Raw genomic sequence first — 14237 nt, forward strand, 5'->3', positions numbered from 1 at the left:
GCATTTTCAATGCTACCAACACTCTAAAGCCGTGTTACACATCATGTTTAAAAGATTTTTCTCCACTCCAATTGCTTTGGGGAAGTATATGCTATTTGCAGCAGACATTAAGAATCCTCGAGACAACATAATATATATTTTGGCAAGCATACTGAGCCAGCCCCCCCCCAACTCTCTGCTTGCCTATGGCATTATAATCTATCTTATCAACAGTGCAAATTAGTACAGTCCTAAACATCCTAGCCATAGCAGAATTGATTAGCTCTAACAGAACAGAAGCTGTCAAAGGGCAACAGTTTAAACCACTGGCACACCTCTTGCCCCACTCATTCACATTAGTGTTTCTGAAAGGGTTTAAACAGCTTCCCACGGTCGTTTTTCTCCTATACCCTTAAACATCACCAGCAGTCAAGTATATATTTACAGGTTGTGCGCATCCACACGCAGTTAATGGCAAAACATTTTCTGTGAGCAGCTGGATTTCAGTTATGGGATTGCTATAACTGAAACATCACATTAGTTATATCACCTATCTCAAACTAACCCATCAGTGAAGGCAACTATAAGCTTACAAATAGCAGATACAGTTTTTTTCCTAAAGTACAAGGGTGAGAGTTTTGTAGAAGAAAGTGCTCTTGAAGAGCCCTTAAGTCAGTTAAGCAATGGCTATTCAAATGATAAAGTATCCTAGTATTACAATCACAGGTAGTGATCCTAAGGCACATCAGCCACATGCATATGCAACAATGCATTGTTTTGCTCTCCACAGAAAAACTGCATTAGCTTTGTCTGTATTTAGTTAGCACAAGAGTTTGTTTTTAGATAAAGTATCCCTGAAAGGTCTCGTTATCACAAAAGTTACCAAAAGACAGAAAATTTAACAGGTAGTAAAAATACTTTCCAACTACTAACACCAATAAAGTTAGGTACACAAAATGCAGTGCAAAATCACAGTACACTTACCTATCACCTCCGTGACTTCTGAGGATCTGCAACTCTCAGAAAAAAAGTTGGCACTGGATAAGTGTAAAATATACCTGGCTGTTTTTATTAAATGCTAGCAAAACTGATTGGAGAGTGTTGTGGAGTTGGTGTAGCAGGCTCCATGTATGGATCTCTGTACTCAGTCACCACCCCAGGAGCTCCCAGCCACCTTTCTTCTTCCTAGGACACAAATCCTTTCTACAGCAGATTTATGTTTAGCGTTCAGACACAACAGTTGCCATCCAAATACCAGCACTAAAAGCACAGCAAAATTGTTTTGAAACGTGTCATAATTAACCATGCTTACACAAAGCTCCAATGATAAAATAATATCAAGAAAAGAAGATATTACACTATTGTAAAAAACACATCTTGTACCATCACTAGATTACAGAGAAAACACACTTTGCAAACAAATCCAATGCACGTTGCTTCACAAACTCCCCCATCTACAGAAACTTTCCAGATCTACACTGGGGAATGGGTTTAGATGCCAGTCACAGTGACCAGCCTTCTGCCCTTTGTCATCAGAAGGCAAAGCAAGCCAAATAACCGTATTTTCGGAACAGACAGCTTCCTGTTATGAGATTAATTTCAGATTAGTACTTGCTTGCAACCACCACACTCCAGAGGAAATGATTAAGGGACAATCTAGGGCCTTGCATAAAGAAAAACAAGATCAGATGTTGTATTTTGACTGAAGCTGTTTGTAGTGCAGTCTTCCAAACTACGCAGCGTATTCCAGGACAACGATCAGGAAGTATTTTAAATAATAGAGAAGATATGTGACAAATTCTGGATGATGCCTTTCTTAAACTGCCATGAAGTAGTCGGATGTTTTTTTTGCAGAAGTGACAGTTAATCTGTGCTCCTATTCTGCATGAGCAACAAGTGTTGAGAGTCACCTCCCCTGCTGCAGGATTCCATTACCAGCACGCACCTGCACCTCAGGCTTCCAGACTCATACTGAGAATGAAACAGGCCCTGCCATAGGAAGCCGCCCCCTCTGGAGGCACAAAAAGCCAAGAGCAGATTATGTAAGAGGCAAATAGCAACCACAGAACTCAAAAACCTCCTCTGTTGTGACTTCTCGCATGGAGAAATATTAACTGCAAATTCCAAATAGACAGGCGTGCCAAGAACTGCACAACGAAATTGTGGGCAATTATATGATAGGAAAATCCAATACTTAACTAAGAAAATACCCTGCCTAAATTCCTGGAATCACATGATATGAAAAGCTAAGCACCAGTTTAAATTAAAAGAACAAAACAATCACTTCTGCATGCAGGGTATGGAAGAGGAAAAAAACAAAAACATAAGAAAGTCTCAGAAGGTAAAGAAATAGAAATGCCTGTTGAAGTCTCTCTAAACTCTGAACTGCCTGTACAATTTAGATAAATTTCAGGAGACCAGGACTCTCAGGATACCAGCTTTTCAGGAATGGGAAGAGCGTGTACTTTTATTTTGAAAAGTCTAAGGTAACAACTGAAATGTAGAAACAAAACTCCTGTAACTTTCAATATTTAAAAAGAACTTTATCCAACAACAGCTTCACCTCAGTGAGTTCGCTGCGCACCTGGCCAGAACTGCCACTGTCTGGATGCACTGCAAAAGCTGCTATTGAGGTCCATTAAAACTCTTCACCCAGGATTCAGATATGGCTGTTACCACACAAACACTGGCACTGACAGAGAATTCTTTAGGGAGACAAATAGCTCCTGGTTTGCCACACGCACATCCAGCTGCAATGGGAACACACCAGAACAGAACAGGACACTGATCTGCCATCACTAAAGAATTCAGAAAGATTTATAAAATCAGGAAATCCACTGTGCACTCCTGCACATCGAGCCCTTACCACCTTCCTAGAAAATCCTCGTTGCCACTGATATTTGAAAACAATAACATCCACCAGACACAATTTCAGACCTCTGTGCCAGAGCTCAAATTTTATACTCCATTGTGCAAAAAAATAGAGGCTTTCCACTGCCTACGTTAAGCCTCTGACAGGGGGAGAAAAAGGAACAGTAAGCACCAATACGTAAGTCAGGCGCACCAAAATATTCACTGGAGGATAAAACCAGGATGTGGTGGAAAGCGAGGCGGTCTTTGGGGAAGAGCTGGAGGATACTGTGGTACAAACTGAGATGGGCAGCCTGGCTGTGGCAACTGACTTGCGGCCTGAGCTCCAGCTCGAGGTGGGAGAGGAGGATACGGAGCACCTGGATAAGAAACGGCTGGTCCTGAACTCGCGGCCACAGTAAACGGAGTAGGAAAGCGTCCTGCTGGGACGGAAGGAGGAGGGGGAGGTATTCGTCGGGGTGCAGCTGAAGGAGGAGGGTTTGCATCCGAAGTGTAGGAATCTTGAGGTGCTGGCGTTGCATCGGCTGCCCGTGGCTGAGGCTGCGGCGGTGGAAGTCTTTGTCCCTTGAGCACCATCTCTTGGAGCTTCTCGATTTTCACCCGCCGCAGGTGAGCCAGCTTTCGCTTGCTCTGGTACTCATCAATGAAGGAATCCAGGGGGATTTCGCCATCAAGAAATTTTTCTGCCATGTTCTGTCAAATATGGGATAACCTCTTAGAAATCAGCACGCTCCAAGGCAATCTAAAGAGCTCCAGCCTAAAAATAACGTTCTGCCTCTGATTCCCCATGTGCACGCACACAATGATGAGCATGCTAAGAACTGTGAGCAGGATTTTGAAGCAGTTATTGCTCAGATGCACCGGGAGCTAAATACCATTTTAACTGAAATTTATACAGAAGTACCAGCAGTACGAACATCTGAATTTAGCTCTGATCATTCCCTTGATCATCAGAGACAGGACTGAACCGAGCGCAACAGCTTTCCAGACTGCCAGCAAAGCTGAATCACAGTTTAGAACTGTTTGCAATGCCAACAGAAACATGGAGAACTCAGCACAGGGAGGCAGATTATTGCTAAGGCAGGTTTAAGACTCATGCTTACTTGCAGCAAAGCAAACCTTTGGGTAAATGATGCTTTAATAATTAAAAGACGTGACCACACATATAATCATGAAATTCAACTCGTCCTGGGAACATCTTTTTGTAATCACAACTCAGGGCCAAAAAGATCTTTTCCCTGATGCTATGTAGTTATAGAGAACATCCTACAGGCAGATCTGCAAACAAAACTAACCACTTCCACTGCTCTAAAAATAAACCACCCATCAAGCACTCATATCCCAGCAAGCAGTGACCACTGGCATCTAGACAGATACGTTGAAATCACAATGGAATATTCCACCAGAACTGCTACAAAATCAGCCCTCCCATCCTACAAACCGTCACAGGCACAGTCTTTCATTAGGTTAATAATTGACATTTGTAATGGATCAATACATACACCAGGCAGACACCATTAAAAAGATTTCCACGCTCATTCGTTATTAGTTTGAAGGCAGTGCCAAGGAACTAAGAGGGTTTGGCTTTCATTGCTGAAAAACAGCATCTTCTTAAACTTCAATGGGCTCAAGAGCAAAAAATTACTCAAAGAAATCTCACTGAAATCAAATGACTATTAATGACATTCAAAGCAAAGACCAAATCATATTTTCAAAAACATCCCTTTAGATTATTACATGTTCAACAGTATACTTCAGCTACGCACACCCAAAATCTTCACTAATGGTTAAAAGGTTAGAAATGGTTAGAAAGAACTGAAATGTACTGTCCCTTCCTTACCTCTGTGTCTTCCTCAATCTTAGCCCCCTCGGTCTGAAGGAGAGCTAGCAGTGTCTCCAGTGAGGCATTACTGGATTGTCTATCTGCAATGGCATGAAAAGAATAAATTACAGCTGTTTGTATGTGGCTTCTAAATGAAGCTATAAAGTGTCAGCCAGCACAGAAATTGTCTGCAGTGCGTATGTACAAACAGCATGCTCTCATGTTTTAGATGGGGTGATCTACAGTGAGAAAATACAACATTTAAGTAGTTTAAGAATATAAGCACAGTGCTACAAAGCTGTGATTTAATTCTAATTTTATGTTCACAATAATGAAAGAAATCACCTTCAGAAGTGCAGAATCAGATGCACAATGCTTCATAATTCAGTATGGAATGAGAACGTTAAGTACAAGAATGTTTGCTTTATGATTAATCACAGAGAATTCAAATCATGTTTTGCTTTTAAACTAGGTGGACAAATTCAGTCGTTTAGACAACAAGAGCTAGGTAACCACAGCAGGAACAGAAAGAATCCACAGCGTGTTTCTGGGTGGAACAGATCCTTAGCAATGATCTAGCTCTGAGCTTTGTGAGAATGACATTTCATTTCCTACCTTAACTTATAAAGCTAAAAATGACAGCATGCAAAAATAACAAAGCGCACAACAGCTTTCAGATTCACTGACAGAATGGCCAATCATCATAATCAACTGGAAACGTTACCTAATTTTGTTTTCTTTATCTGGTATGCTTCAAAAAGGACTTGCAGCTCTTGATATTTTTGAGTCAAAGTTGCTTTCAAAGACTCCAACTTTGGCTGGTACAGAAGATTGCCTTCTGCCAGACTGCGGTTACTGGCGAGTGTCATGTCCTTGCTGTGCTGAACATTTTGGGCCTGCAAGAAGAAAGGTCCATGAAATGACAGTGCAAACATTAAGCAGCATTAATGGTTATGTAGACAACTGCAGAATTTCGAAATGTGAACGGCAGAAATAGGCAATTTTTGGAGTGAGCACAACTGCATCGAACCTGAAATGATGCTTTTGGACTTGTTGTAGTTTGCTCATACCTACATATGCTCATGATTTCATCAAGGCAGCCTTCATGAGCTTTGGGGAAGCCAGGTTTGGAGAACTCTGCCCTGGGTGTCACATTAGAGTCATTAAAAGATTCAGACAGGAAAAAAAAAAGCCAAACAACAAACAAACCAGGAAATAAAAAGCAAGGGATCCAATTTCAGTCTGACTCAACAAGTGGGACAACTTTCCCATGGCACAACAGACAGATTCTGTTAATTCACCCTCAAAATCAATGACACATTGGTGCACTTTTTGTGACCTCCTACACCAATACACCCCTTGTACAGGGCAGAAGTGGGAAACACAGTGCCTTCCTCCTTTCATGCTCACGGGCTGATACAGGAGTGCCACAGCTTTGAGAAAGAGGAAACCTGAACAAGCTATTGACAGCCCCTGAAAGTGAGGGGGTCAGAACTCAGGTATTCTTGGCACTCTGGGCACACTGGGAGGTGCAGCAGGTGAAAATATTTCCCGAGTGTACAACAGTATCTTCAAAAGCACTTCCTTTAGGAACATTTATACGCCACTTTAATCTGCTAAACTTCACATTTGGCTTAGATACACCTTTGGCCCCAGATACTGCTCCTGAAATACCAAAGTTGCACTTTCTTTTCCCCAGTTCTTGCAAAGCAACTTTAAAGCCTCAACACTTTCCAATCCTCTGCTTGTCTGTAACTTGAACACTTTCCAAGAATAAAAAGAGAACTCTCTCTTCTCACTTTCAAATCCAATGCAAACTAATATAAACTGGTTGCTTTCGTGTGTTTGTTCCCACATGATCCAACTCTGCTAGACTCGCTTTTCAAAAGCTGAAGTCCCTGTTTTACAATATTTTCCTAACTATTATGAGTGGAACCAAAAAGCACGCTATTTCACAGCTTAATGACAGCTGAACTGACACCCAGCTTCTTACCAACCAACCTCCCTCCACCACAGGTTTTGTTACTGAGTTGCCTTCTGCACTGCCAATGACTGCACTAAAAGATTAATGCTTTCTGACTCCGCTCCTCTTTCAGCTCCTTAATGAGCAAACAACTTCCTTCAAGCAACTCAGATTTGATCTGGTGATTGCATTTTCTCAGCTCGTAAGGCTGATGCTCTCATTTCAAAGCAGCTGTGCAGTCAGCCTGGGAGGACCAGTTTTATGGGTGGACTTTGATCTTTCTTTGGGATGAAGACGTTAGGTACATTTTTGCTAGTGGAAAAAAGGGTGGAATGAAAGATACACAAACCTATAAATGTTTCAAGTACAACTCCCAGGGAAAGGAAATTGCTCAAATCATATGTTATAAGGAAGAGAAGAAAGGCAGAATAACAGAAGAAGCTCTCATGCACCCTGACTGACGTCCTCGGTCAAATTGTGAAGGAGGAAACACCCAACTTTCTACAAGGACTTTCTGAAGGACTTTTACAGCATGATGGATCTTTAAAGATGAATAAATATCCTCATAACAGGATGTATCTTGTAAATATACGGAACAGTCAGTACTACGACAGCACTTGTAAAGACATATTTACCCGGCTTGATGGCAAACAAGCAAAGGTGAGCCAGCTAGGTGTAACAGGGAGCGATTCCCTCTGCTATCTCAACCTACTGACATCTATTCCTTGTGGCCTAACGCATGTTTAGGTGAAAGCCTAATATAGGTTAGCTTAAAGCAGAAGAAAAGTTGACATATTCTTGGTTTTCTTGAAATTACACAGGACTCAGTGACTCAAAGCTTTCCACAAGCTGCTAACAAGGGCACACTTTTCTGCAGAAGTTGATCAAAACCAGGATTCACACGTCATGATCAGGTGTCCTCACTTCCAGCGTTACACTCTGTGTCACATTTCTTTTCTAAAATATTCTGTTGAATAGATGAGACACTTGTATAGAATCTTGTTTAAAACTGTGAGAAGAAGCAAGCCTTCAATCACAAGGCAAACCAAAGAACAGCTTATTTCCAAAGCAAAGGGGAAGACTCATTCATCTGTATGGGATGTTGAACCAGGAGGTGAATGCTTCACCTCTGGCAGAAGTTTGAAGTTTGTGGAGGGACGAAATTCTGTTCATAACAAATAGAACAAACCAAAGCAACTTGAGTACAATCACAATTTAAAAAAAAAACAGAACATATCTGGCACGGATGAGAGTTCAGTTTAATAATCTTTCCTGCAAATGTTCCGCTACTTAGGAGTAAATTCAAGGAATCCGAAAAGCAAATATGTAACCTAAATAGCCCTAAAGAGAAACTTCCGAAGAGTGGAGCGACTCAAAAACCAACAAACACAGAGTTACAAAATAACATGAGCATCAAAGGAGCAGTGCAGCTCCATCAGCCCATTAAGATCACCAGCCGAGCAAAACGTATGCCCTCCGCTTCGCTTCACGGCTTTCACGAGCCCAGCACAACAGCTGCAACCAGAGAGGCAAGGAATAAATCCAACCTGAGTTCTTCTGTTGTCAGACCTGTTGTGTGACAAAAAAATTGATACAGAAGGGAACTGCTGCACGGCATCAAACGTTCACCTGCCCAATGGAAGCAGCAAGCAAACAGCACACAGCCAGCGGAATTGCTAACGAGACTTTGAGGTCATGAGCACTTCAGCAAGCAGGAAACCTTGATCTTCAAACAGATGAAAAATACCAGTCAGAATTATGATACATAACGAGACAGGATGATGGTACTACTTTTTTTTTTCTTTTTACTTTTGAGGTCTCCCCATGAATCCTAATTGGGGCAAACAGGGCAGATGGACCGAGTGGAGCACTCTGAGACCAAACTGCACGCACAGCAAGGTTAACAAAGCCAAATTCAGCTTTGTGCAGCCCTTCTAATATTCAGGTGCTTAAAAAGTGCCCTAGTCACCTACTGATACTTCCAAAAAGAAGTCTCTTAAGGAGCTACAAATAAAACAACAAAAAAAAAACCCCACACCCAAACAAACTATCCAACTGTTCCATTTCGATTGCTTTATAGATAGCAGACATCCACGCTTTCGTTTCAGGTTTCTCTGGTCTTTTTCCAGCCTTTATCATTCCCACATTCTTTCTTCCATTTTTTAGGGACAAAACTTGCTGTCACTCTGCAGAAATGCAACTGTGCACATTTGGAGTGACAAATTAACCCCTGAAATAGGAGCTAACAGGTGCAGGGGAGGAGAATAAAGACTTCTGGTACAGAAAACGTATGAGAGCTTTTCATCAAACGCTGGTATGCTGAATGATAACACAGCTTCTAACGGCACCAGCTTGGTAATAAATATTAATACATAATCCAAAGTAATTAGATTTGCTAAATTTAGGTCTCCCAATTATGCACGCAGTGGTTTTAAAAACGAGGAAATAAAGGTTAAGAGGCGAGTTTCAATTCCTGGGTGTTTGCTTCAGAGGAAGGCGGTGCACAGAGCCGCAATCGGTGCCATTACACGCAGGCAGGTTATCATCAGATGCTTTGCTGGAACACAGAACTCCGTCATTGTCACCACGTCTAAACCCTAACTCTGCAGCTAAATTTCACGTTTGGCAAACAAGAACACAACCACTTACACCATGTGGTTTTGGGGCAGGATGAGGAATCCAGGCACGCGTTCACACAGCTTGAACTTGGACTTTTCCTTTAAACAGTTTTTGAGAACGGGATAACATTGAAAACCCCTCCTGTGCTTGCCAGTGTACTCCGAAATGCTGGAGCAAGAGGAAGGCAATACATTTTTTGATGACTCCATTTCACATCATTAAGGTCTTGAAAAGCAAACAACTTTTGGCAGCAGAACTCGAGCACGCAGTAAAACAATGCTGCACTGTTCCTAAAGCAACGTTCCAGCACAGGTCAAGAGAAAACCAATTCTCACCACAGAAATTCATCGAAGCACCACCAGTATCACATCACAAACTTGCTGAGACTGACTTTTATGAACAATGTGCTTTTATTTCGTGAAGATGAATCCTGTCAATGTACAGCAGAGATTAGCCTCAAAGGATTATCACAAAAACTCCTCCGTTTTAAAAGCCTGGGAGTACCAGACAATTGGCTTCCTTCCTCTTTCCAATAGACAAGATGTTCCTTGTTCAGGAGCTGGAAGCCCAGAGGCTTCAAAAACAACCTTACAGACAGAAAAAGGATCTTAGCTCTTTGATGCCCTGTTTTCACATACCTGGGGCTATGATGCACAGGTCACTGTAGAGGCATATTACCCCAGTGAAATATATATGTGTACACAGCCAGACAGATTTTATATATATAGATAGACAGATATGTGCATACACCCCCATGATGACACATACAAATGCTGCTCAAGTGCTGCACACTCCCTTTAGGGCTGGGAAAGAGCCTATTTTTAGCTATTAGCAAGAAAGCCAAGTGATTTTCCAAATCCTCCTCTTTGTGAACAAAACATTGTTTTTTTGAGCTGGGTTTCCCTTGCAACAAGGAGTACAAAGGTTTCTTCCATTATGAAATAATCAGCTTTAGCCAATTTTGCCACCGAAAATACAAGTGACCTCAAAGGAGTGACTCAGGAACCACAATTTAGTTAGTGTGCCCCATTTAAGTTATCAATTTAAGGACTTTGGAACAACCCTATGACAAAGGTACACACAGACCGAAAATGAGATTTCTACACAAGCAGCAGTGAAGTCAGCACAGTTCCTCCTTAATGCTCAGGATTTCCCTCTCCCTCTTCCTGCTGCATACTTCACAGCGCAAAACTGGAACCCAGCAGCACAAAGCCAGAGAGCAAAACCTTCAATGAAGGCAAAAACAGAATGAGGACGAAGCATCCAAGAATGGCCACTTCCAAGATGTACAAACACTTTTGAGTTGGACAGGCTCTACTAAAAGCCTCCGTGCACAACAAAAGAGGATTACAGCAGACAGTAATGTCGCTGTATTTCCACACAGCTCAAATACCTTCAAACCTAGCCACACTTTCCAAACACCACAAAATATTCCCTCGGGCCCAGAGAACTTTACTCTACAATTTAAAAGCCTCCTGCTGCCAACTAAAGAGGAAAGCTGGAGGGTCACATTGTGAATATGCTCTAATTCTGCAGTAAAAGAGAATCTTTGTACTGAGGTCATGAGTCTGTTGCTGCTTCTGATCTAGTCTGAAGCACGTATTGACAAGAAACAAGCGGACTGCTGAGTGAGGCCACCTACCAGTATACCTGGACAGAGGTTACGTGAAATCAGTGATACTGCACTCAGCTGAAGCCACATCTGCACTGAGCTAAAGCCCGTTACAACCTGTTGACTTTCCCTAAATATTTTGTCTTTACACAGAAAGGTTCTCCTGCCTCCCAGCAACCCACCAGCATCTCTAAGGTCTTTCCCCGCTTTACTCTTTTACAGCAGTATCAGTATCTTCAACAGTTTCCTAAGTTTTCATATAAGCCTGTATTTTGAGAAGCCGTTACACTCAGTCTCAATGCACAAATCTATTTACACAAAGGGCAGAAGATGGACAGCACAGCAAGAACCCTGGGTCACCTTCCTGCCCCAGCCCAGCCCTGCAGGGCCGCCCCACCTGTGACTCCTCAGCAGTTTGCTTGGAGGTCACCCAGAACGATTTCCTTGGAAGCACCAAAATAGGTTACAGCTACAAGAATTTTTCCCTGGGACTTCTTTACATTGAAGCAAAAGGAATTAATACAAGAGCCAGAGAAGCAAAGAACATTTCTTTCAAAATCTTCACGTAAGCTGTTTCGTATTTGCTGCTGGCCAATCTTTTAGGAATGTTTGCTGGGAGAGACTCCATCAACACCATAATACAGCGTTCACTGGCACACAGAAAACCCCATAAAGGAGGAAGGCAGCAGCACGAAGCACACGGGTTATTTAACGTGAACAAGCGCAGCCCCAGACGTACGGCTCGGAGCCTGACACGCTGACAAAGACATTCCGAGAGCAGAGGAGCAGCAGCAGGCCGGGCAGCCCCGCACAGAGCCGCTCTTCTCACGGTCCGAGGGCTGGGACAGCCAGAACGCCCTGACAGAACCCCTCCTGCTGGCCCAGGCGTGAAAAAAAGGGCTGCATTAAACGGAGGAAGCGGGGATAAACAGGAAAAAAATAAGGGAGGAAATAAAAGAAAGGGCAAGGGGGAGTGGGGGGGGGGAGACCCAACAAGGGAAAAAAACAACCGAGAACAAATAGGGAAAAACGCGGTGCCACCCTCACTCCGGCGGCGGCTCCTCAGCAGCAGGCGGGCGCTGTCAGCCCCCCCCGGCCCGGACGCCGCACAATGGCCGGGAGGACGGAGGGGAGAAGGGGGGAACAGGCGGCCGATCCCCGGGGCGCCCCGAGGGCAAATCGCATCCCGGCGGTCCGACCGCGCAGCGCTGCGCTCACCTCTTCCATCTCGCGGGCCATGCCCTGCAGCCGCTCCTCATCGTCCAGCAGCGCGCTGAGCTCCTGCAGGCTCAGCCCCTCCAGCCGCCCCGCGTCCAGCGCCATGGCGGCGCGGCCCCGCTCCCGCCGACCGGAAGTGCCTCGGCCCCTCCGCCCCGGCCCCGCCGGGCACCGCCCTGGGCGCCCCCTGCCGGGGGGGCGGAGCGGCAGCGGGAGGGGAGGAGAAGGCCGGGCCGCGCCGCCGCGGGGGGGAGGCACCCAAAGAGCGGGAAGCGGGACGGTGTGTCCGCACAGCCGGGCCCTTGGCGCCGAGCGCGTTGTCCGCCTCGATCTTCGACGCCCTCGCGGTGCCGGCTGCGCCCGGTGTCGTGCGGTGCCTCCGCGCAGTGCCTCAGAGACGCGCTGGCGGTCGGTGGGCGCCCGTGTGCAGCTGTGAGTGAGGAGGGAAATCGGTGTAACTGTTGAACTCGCGCTTCCTCCCCTGGCTGGGACGTGGTCACAGTGAAGCACAAAAGAGGGACTGCGTTATTGTTTGAGGCTGAATACCCATTTAGGTTAAAAATAGCTAAACATGGTATCTTGCCCAGCTTTGGTGCTGCCCCTTTGTCCACCTTAAGCACTTTCTTCAAGCATGAAGGTCAAGAAGTGATCTAACAAAGATGTGTTTCATAGAGGTGTTTTAAACAAGGAAGTATTTTAAAAGAAGTATTTTTACAGGCTGAGAGAGCTGGGGCTGCACAGCATGGAGGACAGGGGAGAGCTGAGAGTGGGCTGCCTGTCTGAAGGGGCTGTGAGAGAGGAAGGACGGCTCTTTAGCAGGGCCTGTTGTGAAAGGACAAGGCGAAATGGCTTCAAACTTAAAGACGGGAGATTTAGGCTGGGTAAAAGGAATAAGTTTTTATAAGAAGGGTGATGAGGCACTGCACAGGGTGCCCAGAGGAGTGGTGGTGCCCCATCCCTGCAGATAGCCACGGTCAGGGGACGGGGCTGTGAGCACCGATGGAGCTGTGGGTGTCCCTGTGCACTGCGGGCAGTGGGACTACATGACCTTTAAAGGTCCCTTCCGACTGGAATGATTCAGTGAATCTGCACCTGCAAAAGTGCATATCATCACCACTTTGCTGTGTGCTCTGTGGTAACACTTGGGAGCAGCAGCTCTCCAATTACCGCTGATGATAGCATGGCTGATGCATACAATTATGCCTGGAAATAATTAATTGTGTTAGCGTAGCTGAGATTGTATGCATTTCTGGGCACGCACCACCTCCTGCACTGGTTCTGTGGCTGATTGTGGGTGTGCTGGTTCCCATATGTGTGACTGCAGAGAGAACCAGGATGAGCCAAAGGAGCCGGATAGGAAATGGCTGTGTGGCACTATCCTTGGTGTTTAGCATTTTTGATCTAACTGAAAAATCATACCGTAAACTGAATCAATCTCTGTTGTAATCCTATCTAGTTATAATGACATGAGTCTCATTCAGACCCAGTACCTCTTGGCAGACCTGAATGAAGACATGACAGCTGTATATTTGAGGTTTGTCTTGCAACTAAACTCAGCTGTCTGTTATCCCACAGGTCTTAGGACCAGCAATTCGTCACAGTTCATCCGAGTGTGTTGCAAGTAGAGCACACCCAGAGGCAGGTAGGAAAGACCCGTGCACCTGGCAGCTGTGCTTGCTGAGGGTGGGGAGAACACAATTAAAGATATGGGCATGTGTCCGTTCCTCCACGTCAGCATGCCCATGTGGTGCTGTGGTATGTGCTGTGCTGTTCCTCATGTGGGTGCTTTCCTCTGGGCAAAGATGAGTAAGCAGCTGTACCCCTTGGTGGTGACATGAGTTTTCACAGCCTGACTTTGATACTTAAACCAGGAGATAGCTGCAATGCCAACATGATGTCATACAGTGTGTTTGCACATGCCTGTCAAAAATGCAGTCACACTCTGCTGTTACCCCATTCTGTACATCTGTGCACACATACAAATACACATATGCACACATATATAAACAGGAATTAGTTGAGTTAAAAGAAAGCCCTTCTTCTCAAGGATGATTTTAGCATAACATAGCTAGATAATTGGCATGGGGGAGTGTGGTTTAGAAGAGTCTGACTCAGCTTCATGTTGTAAATCTAGTCTTGCCACTGCCTTTCTG

General features: G+C 44.6%; 1 protein-coding gene across 1 annotated transcript; it reads right to left on the reverse strand.

The window, feature by feature from the left end:
- Positions 1-160: 160 nt before the first annotated feature.
- On the reverse strand, positions 161-12272 carry VPS37B (VPS37B subunit of ESCRT-I). The gene is made up of 4 exons (XM_048964079.1): positions 12085-12272; positions 5397-5568; positions 4691-4773; positions 161-3543 (listed from the first exon to the last, which is right to left on the reverse strand). Exons 1-4 carry the CDS (start codon positions 12187-12189, stop codon positions 3052-3054), a joined length of 852 nt encoding a protein of 283 aa, XP_048820036.1. The 5' UTR covers positions 12190-12272; the 3' UTR covers positions 161-3051.
- Between the last annotated feature and the right edge of the window lie 1965 nt (positions 12273-14237).

This window comes from Lagopus muta, chromosome 17, assembly GCF_023343835.1.
Source record: "Lagopus muta isolate bLagMut1 chromosome 17, bLagMut1 primary, whole genome shotgun sequence".
NCBI lineage: Eukaryota > Metazoa > Chordata > Aves > Galliformes > Phasianidae > Lagopus > Lagopus muta.